This window comes from Belonocnema kinseyi, chromosome 8 (genome assembly GCF_010883055.1).
Source record: "Belonocnema kinseyi isolate 2016_QV_RU_SX_M_011 chromosome 8, B_treatae_v1, whole genome shotgun sequence".
In the NCBI taxonomy this organism is placed as follows: domain Eukaryota; kingdom Metazoa; phylum Arthropoda; class Insecta; order Hymenoptera; family Cynipidae; genus Belonocnema; species Belonocnema kinseyi.
In genome coordinates, this window is record NC_046664.1 from 82,590,080 (window position 1) to 82,600,602 (window position 10,523).

Here is a 10,523-nt window from a genome sequence, read left to right on the forward strand (position 1 = left end):
TTCTCAGTTCGTAGACATTTTTCACGGCCAATGAAATTTCAAAAATCAAACTATATTCTAAACATTTTTCCACATGAAGTAATAAACAATAAATAACAAATTAAACCATTCAAAGAGGAACTTTTGAATTCCAAATTTTGAAATGCAAGTTTAAAAGTTTTCAATTCAAAAATTGTGTATTCAAATGCTAACACTTTTAAATTTGACAGCTTTAAATAACATGCAAAATTTAGAACTTTTATAAATTCTAAAGTTCGAAGATACAGATTAAGTTCCAAAAATATAAGTCCACGTTAACATTTTCAAGAGTCTAAATTAAAGAATCAAGCAATGAACTTTAAAATTTTTCAAAATTATATTATTTTAAGTAATTTTAAGCTAGACACATTAAAAATTGAAAAATATTTTTTTTTTAAACTTAACAGCTCTTAAATGAGAAGTTAAATTATTTTTATCATAAATAGTCTAGGCATCCTTCAGAAGCTTAAAAATTTTATTTTAAAATCTTAGGAAATCTAGAAGTGGTTTTAAATTTTTCCAAATTCAAACTATTTTTGAATTTTTTTCGGAACTTTTAAATATATTTCAAAATATGGATTGAATTTTTTAAATAACTTTTAGAAAATCCTGCAAATTAAGAATTAAATTTAAATTTAAATTTAGAAATAATAATAAAACACTTATTATTTGTAAAAATATTAGAATATTTTTAAGAGATATTTAAAATAAAATGTAGAATTATACAGATTTCAAAGAAAGAACTTATAATTTTTTTAATAATTGTGAAAGACTTCAAAAGAATAAAATTTTTCTTAAGATTCTTAGGAAAATTGAAAATGATTTTTCACTTTGAAAAATTATTGTAACAGAAAGTTTAAGAAGATTTTTAGAGATTTAAAAAATGAGCAAAGACGATCATAGAAGATATTAAGGATTTTTTTTTTAATTTGCAGGATTTTTAAAAATTGTAGAAAAATTTCGATTAATTTAAATATATATTTAGAATTTCTGAAAAAAATGTTCAACTTCGTTTAAATTACTTGAAATAATTTCAAGTTTTTAATTAATTTTGAATCTTTTCAAAACTTCTACATATCTCTTAAAATTATTCAAATATTTTCTACAAATAATAAGTGTTCAATTGTTATTTACGCATTAAAATTTTAAAATTTCGCTTATAAATTAAACACTTTTTAAATAGAACAATTAAAATTGTAACGCTAATAGATTCAAAAGTTCTTCGAAAATCTAAAGATTCAAAGCTTTTTATGTCAAACAATTTAGTTAAAAATTTTTTTATTTTAAATCTTTGGTTTCAATTTACTCGCCTTAAATGAACAGTGAAATATTGCTAAATTTTAAATACAAAAAATTCGATTTTCAACCTAAAAGATGGATTTTCAACTAAAAATTATGAATCTTTGACAAAAAAATTTAATTTCAATAAAGTAGTTCAACTTTCAATCAGAGAGTTAAATTTTTTACTAAAAAGGACGAATTTTCAACAAAAAACATGAGTTTTCGAAAAAAGATTACTTTTTAACAAAATAATTGATTTTCAAAGCTGAAAATATGAATTTTCAACAAAAAATGTAATAGTTGATATTTCAGTTGAAACAGATTTGATTTTAAAATAAAAAAGAGTTGATTTCAACCAAAACGGCGAATTTTTAACAAAACAGTTCAATTTTTAACCTTCCAGATAAATTTTGACATAAAAATAAGAATATTGAAAAAACTGAATTTTTAAGAAAACGGTTTAGTTTCAAACAAGCAGTTAAATTTTTAACCAAAAAAGACGAATTTTCACCAAAAAATCTGAGTTTTTAAAGAAAAAAGAAGGTTGTTTTTAACAAAATAGTCCAAAATTTAACTGCTTGGTTGAAACTTAATCTGCTTTCTTAAAAATTCATTTTTTTTAAGATTCTTAATTTTATTTGAAAACAAAAAATGCGAATTTTAAACAAAATAGTTCAATTTTCAAGCTACCAGATGAATTTTCAACTAAAATTATGAATCTTAAAAAAATAAAATTTTAACGAAGTAGAGCAACTTTCAATGAAGCAGTTGGTAAAAGAATATAATTGTTGATAATTCAGTTGAAAAATATTTCAAATTAAAAAAAAAAAAAACAGCTGAACTGAACCAAAAAAGACGAATTTTTTATCAAATGGTTAAATTTTTCAACCAAACAGAAGAATTTTCATTAAAAAAAGACGAATTTTCAATCAAAAATCTCATTTTTCAATAAAAATGGTTATTTTTTAATAAAATAGTGGAATTTTCAACGAACAATACAATAGTTGATAATTTACTTAAAAAATATTTTAATTTTAAATCAAAAACAATTTAATTCAACCAAACAGGACGAATTTTCAACAAAAATCTGAGTTTTTATCAGAAAAAGAATGTTACTTTTTAACAAATATTGCAATTTTCAACGAAAAATGTAATAGTTGATAATTTAGTAAAAAAAGATTTTAATTTAAATTAAAAAACATTTTATTCAACCAAAAAGGCAAATTTTCAACAAAATACTTTAATTTTTAACCTACCAAATGAATTTTCAAATAAAATTAAAAATCCTCACAAAAAAAAAGAAATTTTAACGAAGTAGATCAACTTTCAATCAACCAGTTGATAAAAAATATAATTGTTGATAGTTCATTTAAAAAATATTTTAATTTGAAAGCGAAAACAATTGAATTGAACCAAAAAAGGTGAATTTTTAACAAAATAGTTCAATTTACAATCTACCAGATGAATTTTTAACTAAAATGATGAATGTCCAACAAATAAAATGAAATTTTAACGAAGTAGATATTATTATAATTCGTAACTTGCATTGGTATTAAAACAGACGAAATTTCATTGTCCCGTTTAAAAAATTTTCAAAATAGTTTTTGCAATTCATTTTAAATTCACTCTCAATTATTATTCGTTTATCCTAAATTTTTTACATTCTTCTAAATTTAGTCAATTCTATTCATTCGATCAAGTTTTTTAAAATGTTTATTTCATAAATCTTGAAGTCTTCAAAACTCACTCTAAATTTGGAGGCATTTGACCAAATTCTTTTGAAGTTTCTTTAATTTTTCCCTAATTAATTTCAAACTCATTGTTAAATTTTTAACAAACGAAATGAATTTTTCACCTAAATGAACGGATTCGCAAAGAAGAAAAATACTATTATAAAAAAAGTTAATTTTCAAACACATAGTTTAATTTTCAACTAAAATAATCAATTTTCAAGAAACTGAAATCAAATTTTTGAAAATTTATTGAAATTTTCAACCTAGAATTGTTTTTTGACCAAAAAGTCGAGTTTTCAAGTAAAAAATCAATTTTAACCAAAACAAAAATTTTTTAACCAATTATATAGTTAAATGTTAAGAACTAAAAAAAATTGTAACTATAAATAAAGCAGTTCCATTTTCAGTATAAAAAAATATAATTTGAATCAAAATCAGTAGGTTTGAACAAAATACCTGAATTTTCTACGAAAAATAATTAATTTTTTACCAAAAAGTGAATTTTTTAACAAGAAGATTAATTTTCTACCAAAAAATCGAGGTTCCAACTAAAATAATAATCTTTAACCAAAACAAAAATTTTTTTAACAAGGCAGTTAAATTTCTAAAAATGAAATCATTTTTTAACCAAAATTAACGAATTGCAATCAAGAAAAATAATTTTCTAACAAAAAAAAAATATATTTTTGCACCAAAAACATTAATTTCCAATCAAAAGATACAAATTTTTAATAAAATACAGGCATTTCCATGGAAAGAAATGAATTCGCAACCAAAATAAATGCATTTGCGAACAAAAATAATAATTTTCTAAAAAAGAAATTATCAAACATATTAGTTGAATTTTTAACTCAAAAGATCAATTTTCAAGAAAAGAAAAACGAATTTAAAAAAAAATTATTTTAATTTTAAACCTAGAAATGCTTTTTCAACCAAAAATATTAATTTTTTTACCAAAAAGTCGAGTTTCCAGCTGATGAATTAATTTTCAAAAATAAATATATATTTAAAAAAAAGTATTTTTAACTAAGTAATTCCATTTTTAACCAACGAAATGAATTTTGAACCAAAATAAATGCATCTGTAAAGAAGAATAATTTTCTAAAAAAAAATGTTCAAACATATAGTTGAATTTTTAACTCAAAAGATCAATTTTCAAGAAAAGAAAAACAAATTTAAAAAAAATGTATTTTAATTTTTAACCTAGATATGCTTTTTCAACCGAAAATATTCATTTTTTTACCAAAAAGTCGAGTTTCCAGCTAAAAAATTAATTTTCAACAACAAATATATATTAAAAAAAAAGTATTTTAAAATAAATAATTTAATTTTTAACCAACGAAATGAATTATAAACCAAAATAAATGCATCTGTAAAGAAGAAGAATTTTCTAACAAAAAAAAAATGTTCAAACATATAGTTGAATTTTTAACTCAAAAGATCAATTTTCAAGAAAAGAAAAACGAATTAAAAAAATTATTTTAATTTTAAACCTAAAAATGCGGGGGGGGGGGGGGCTCAAATTTTACACAAATCTAATACCTTCTCTGATGAGAATCTAATAAGCAAATGGTTACTTTTCAACAAAATAGTTGAATTTCGAAGAAAAAAGCTGAAAAAAGCTGCTAAGCGGTTAATGAAATGAATCAGTTGATCTAAATTGTAAAAATGTAAATCTCGTTCTCAAATAGAAAATGAATTTGATTGATTTACCTGTAAATTCCAAGGGCATTAGTATAATGGAGTTGTTGCTCGAGATAAGCGATACATCCGGCAACAACTTCTTCGAGTTCCAGCATATCAGCAGCGGCAAAGAGCTCCTGGACATTATCCTGAGTAATGTCTACATTTCCGGTGTAAATAAAGTCGACAAGAATTGCGAGTATTTTCGCGGACACGGAGTGAATTTCGACAGAGTCCTGCTGCTCCTCGACGAGTCCGCTGGTGAACATGGCATTGAAGTAAGCACTTCCGGCCGCCAGGACCAATTTGTGAGCCCGAATCACACTGTCACCGGCGACAAGACACACATCGGTGAATTGGTTCTTCAGTCTCTGAGCATTTAAATTCCGTAGGACTTTCGGGGCATATTGTCCGGCCACATGCACCGTATTCGCCACATCGGGGCTTGTTGCGCCTCCTTTCACATTGTTAATGTTATTTTGTGCTGTGAAACCAGTGCTTTTAGAATTATTCCCATTTTTCAGGGGAGGAACCGCACCATCAGCCATGAAACCATCGAGTTGACCTTTATCCACTGCTCCTATCCAAATTATTCAAATTTTAATTCATCCAATTTCAATTTCCAGCTGCATTTTTTATCAATAAAGAAAATTAGAAAAAAAAAACCAATCAAGTCCCTATTTTGAAATACAATCTCTAAAAAACGTGGGAAAAACGTCTGGCAATCATTATTGAAAACCTAATTGGTTTTTCATTACTTGACGTTGTTTTATATCTTGAATTTAGAATTTTCAAATTAAATCAACAAATTACCTAACAAATTATTGTAAATATTATACGTGTTTTATGATGGTGTTTTTCGTTGCAAATTACTATTAAGAAAAAAATAATTTTGATACAAAATCATAAAGTTTCGAGAAAAAGTCAATTAAAAAAATTTGGTTGTGTTAGTCTTTTTCATAGAAATTGGGAATTTTCAATTTTAAAAAACTTCATTTTTCACAAATGAAGATTAATTTTCTAAATAAAAAAAGATTTCATCAAAAGAAAAAAATTTTAAGCCAAATAATTGAATTTTCAAGAAAAAAAGAATCTTCAACAAAAAAAATGAATTTTTAAGAAAGAATTTTAAATCATAAAACAGTAGGTACAATTTTATAAAAAAAAACACCAATTTCGAGCACAATATTTATAATATTCTTCTAAATAATTGAACAAAGAGGTGAATTTTACAACTAAAATGTTAATCGTAAAAAAAAAAATGTTGTACAAAGTAGTTCACCTTTAAACCAAGTCACTTAATATTCAACCCAAAAATAGTTAATTCAAGAATAAAAACAGATACATTTTCGACCAATCCGCTACATTTTTAACCAGAAAAGTTGAAATTTCTTCCAAAAGGGATGAATTTTCAAACCAAGAAGACTAATTTTTAACAAAAGAGTTGAATATTCAACCAAGAAAGATTTCTTGGCAATGGAAAAGCAATTTCAGCCAAATAATAATTTTACCAAAAAATATTAATTCTTAACCAAAAATTAAATATTAGATAAATAACTAGGAAATCAAAAATGTATAGACTGAAAAATAATATTCTAAATAACCATTTGAGTAGAGTTTTAACACTTTTTGAACTTTAGATTTAAAAAACTGGAAATTTAGCTTAGAAAATCAAGATAATGTTCCATAATTTTCCATATTTTCCAGTTATAATTTTCTATAAAAAGTGTGTCGGATTACACAACATTTATGGACCACATTAAGTTTCCTCCGAATGTTTGTGAATCAGATTTAAACAATAATTTTAAACAATAAGCATATAGTAAATGGAGCAAAACATCTACTATGTGTAGCAATTTTAATCGAAGAAAAAAATTCCCGGTCTTTTCCCAGTTAGCAAACATTTTTCACGGCCAATAAAATTTTAAAAATCAAACTATATTCTAAGCATTCTTCTATTTAAAGCAATAAACAATAAGCAACAAATTAAAGCATTCAAAGTGGAACCCTTGAATTCCAAACTTTTAAAATTTAAGTTTAAAAGTTTTCCATTCAAAAATTGTGTATTGAAATGCTCAAACATGTACACTTTTCAAATAAACAATGTTAAATGAAATACAAATAAACTGCAAAATTTAGAACTTTTATAAATTATAAAGTTCAATAAAGTGTGTCGGTCTACGCAACATCGTAGGCCTCCTTGTGTGATATTCGATAGATAGAATAAATTATTGCAATCTAATTTCCATCCATAATTCAAAGAAAAAATTTCCAACAAAATATATGAATTTATAACTAAATAGTTGATTTTTGATACAAAGAGATGAATATTTCTACAAAAATGACAACTTCTTAATGAAATAGTTGTTTTTTTACACAAAAAGATAAATTGTTAGTAAAGTGGATTAATTTTCTATTGAGAAAGACAAACTTTCAACAAAATAAATAAATTAATTACTAAATGGTTAATTTTTAAACAAAAAGATTAATATTTCTATCAAAAAGGAAAAATTTTCAACAATACACATGAATTTTTAAACAAATAATTAATTTTTTTAAGGACAAGATAAATTTTCCATAAAAAGATGATTTTTTAATCAAGTGCTTTAATTTTGTATTGAGAAAGAAAAAACTTTAAACAGAATACATGAATTTATAAACAAATGGTTGATTTTTTTAAACAAAAAGATTAATATTTCTATCAAAAAGGTCAAATTTTTAACAACAGACATGACTTTATAATTAAATATATGATTTTTGAAACAAAAAGATGAATATTTCTATAAAAAAGACAACTTCTTAATCAAATAGTTGATTTTTTTATAGAAAAGCAATTTTTCAACAAGACAATTAATTTTCTATAGAAAAATACCAATTTTCAACAAAATACATGAATTCATAACCAAATAGTTTATTTTTTAAACAAAAAGATGAATTTTCAATCAATAAGCTTAATTTTTTGTATAAAAGAAGACAAATTTTCCACAAAATACATAAATTTAAAACCAAAAATATGGAATAGTTCAATTTTCAGTTGAAAATATTAATTTTTAACAAAATATTTGAATTTTCAACCAAAAATTATAATTCTTCATTCCAAAATAAAATAGTTAAACTTTCAGTTAAAAAAAAAGATCTAAACATTTTAAAAAACTAATTTTCATTTAAAAAATATTATTTTCAGTTCAAAAAGTTAGATTTCAACCAAAAAGATAAGTTTCAAGAACAAAATAGATGAATTTTCAAATAAATAATTAAACTTTTAACCAAATCGTTGAATTTTCAACCAACAAAAATTTTCATTTCAAAATAGAATAGTTTAATTTTTAAATGAAAGAGGCCAATTTTCAACAAAAATATGGAATAGTTCAATTTTCAGTTAAAATATTCATTTTTAACCAAATAGTGCAATTTTGAAACAAAAAGATGAATATTTCTATAAAAAAAGGCGACTTCTTTATGAAATAGATGATTTTTTAAACAAAAAGATGAACATTTCTATCGAAAAAGAATAAATTTTTAACATTAGACAGGAATTTTTAATGAAATAGTTAATTTTTCAAAAAACAAGAGAAATTTTCCATAAAAAAGAATACAACTTTTAATCAACCCATTGATTTTTTATACAAAAAGATGAATATTTAATCAAGTGATTTATTTTTATATTGAGAAAGAAAACAATTTCAACAAAATACACAAATTTATTACCAAATAGTTGATTTTTTAAACAAAAAGATGAATTTTCAATCAATAAGATTCTCTAAAATAAAAATTAACATTTCTATCAAAAAGGTCAAATTTTCAACAATAGACATTAATTTATAACCAAATAGTTGATTTTTGAAAGAACAAGATGAATATTTCTGCCAAAAAATACAACTTTTTAATCAAATAGTTGGGTTTTTTTATACAAAAAGGCGAATTTTCAATCAATACGATTAATTTGTTTATAGAAAAAGACACATTTTCAACAAAATATATACATTTATAACCAAAAAGTGGACTTTTTAACAACACAAATATAAATTTTCAACCAAATTAATGAATTTGCAACCAAATAGTTGATTTTTTAAACAAAAAGATGCATATTTCTATCAAAAAGGACACAAACTTTTAACAAAATACATGAATTTTTAACCAAATAATTAATTCTCCAGACAAAAAGATGAATTTTCAACAAAGAAGATTAATTTTCTATCGATGAAGAATAATATTCTATCAAAAAAAAAAAAAATTACCAAACAGACATAAATTTTTAACTGAACAGTTGACTTTTGAACAGCAAAAAATTAATTTTCTTTCAAAAAATATAAATTCTCAACAAAATTGACGAATTTGCAACCAAATAGATGACTTTTTAAACAAAAAAATGAATATTTCTATCAAAAAGAACAAATTTTCAACGAAATACCTGAATTTTTAATCAAATAGTTGATTTTTTATTCAAAAATATGAATATTCAATCAAGAAGCTTAATATTCTACCCGAAAAACTCAAATTTTCAATTAGACATGAATTTTTAACCAAAAAGATTAATATTTCTATAAAAAGAACAAATTTTCAACAAAATACCAGAATTTTTAACGAACTAGTTAATTTTTTATACAGAAATATGAATATTCAACGAAGAAGCTAAATTTTCTATTGAAAAAAATTTTCAAGAAAACACATGAATTTTTAACTAAATAATTTATTTTTTAAACAAAAAGTTTAATTTACAATTAAGAAGATTAATTTTCTATCGATGAAGATGAATATTCTATCAAAAAAGCAAATCTTCAACAAGACATGTACTTTTAACCAAAAAGTTGATTTTTTAAAAGCCAAAAAAATGAATTTTGTATTAAAAAATATAATTTTTCAACAAAATATATTAATTTTTAACCAAAAAGTTAATTTTTTAACGAAAAACGACCTATAAATCGAACATAAGAAAACGTGTCGGTCTACGCAATATTTTAGGCTCTGGCGTCATATTCGATAGAATAATTTATTACAACCTAATTTCCATAGTTTGAAGAGAAAAATTATCTTTTTGATAATACCACATTGATTATTATTATTGATTATAAACTTTATAAACGAATTCAAGTATTATTTGAGTTGGAAGCAAAAACCAAGTCATATTCGCAAATAAATTCAGAAACATAAAACTCGAAACAGAGACTCTACTGTGTGGCAAAATTGATCATTTTATAAAACCCATGCCGTTTCCACCCATCATGTACAATATAAACAAAAAAAGTGAAATAAATCTCACATAAATAGGGAGAGTTCACTTAAAACAATTGACAATTAAAATGTCTACTGGTCCGAATTATGGTTATGTTTAATGCATCAAATAAACGACATGGAAGCAGAGAAATAAAGGAAACCGCAATAATTAATCTTGACAAATTTGTTATGTCCGCCACGAGATGTAATTGGGTAATTAAGTACTTACGACATATACGGGAAAGCACCTTATAGACACTATGAAACTTTGCGTTATTCTTTCCTTTTAAACGCATCACTGACACCACATTGTCACTAGTTTTTCAACTTTCCGGCTAGGTCACAGCAACTAATTTCATCCGTTGTTTGTCTTTTGGAATCAACTATGCACTAATTTCGCAATCATAAAAATGACATATTTCAATTGTCAAATAACCTACATTAATCGCGAAGGTAGCCGCGAATGTGTGGAATCGAGAAACTATCGAATTATCGAGTTTCTTCAAAGTGGGAGGGGTAGATTTTTATAAATAATAAATTGAGAATTTGACAGGCTTGAGAAGCGAAATCGCCTAGGATATTTCTCTTTTTCGA

The 10,523-nt window shown here is 23.6% G+C and overlaps 1 protein-coding gene across 2 annotated transcripts in view; it reads right to left on the minus strand.

Moving 5' to 3' along the window:
• The window catches only part of LOC117178207 (actin-binding protein IPP), a 41,712-nt gene extending 31,344 nt beyond the window's left edge, over nt 1–10,368 (minus strand). The window contains exons 1-2 of one of the 2 annotated variants that reach the window (XM_033369509.1): nt 10,159–10,368; nt 4,746–5,289 (exon numbers count right to left, since the gene is read on the minus strand). In XM_033369509.1, coding sequence (XP_033225400.1) covers nt 4,746–5,289; nt 10,159–10,225 — 611 coding nt within the window. In that variant the 5' untranslated portion in view covers nt 10,226–10,368. Of the gene's footprint in view, nt 1–4,745; nt 5,296–10,158 lie in introns of both variants that reach the window. The other variant, XM_033369508.1, reaches the window with a different exon arrangement.
• Between the last annotated feature and the right edge of the window lie 155 nt (nt 10,369–10,523).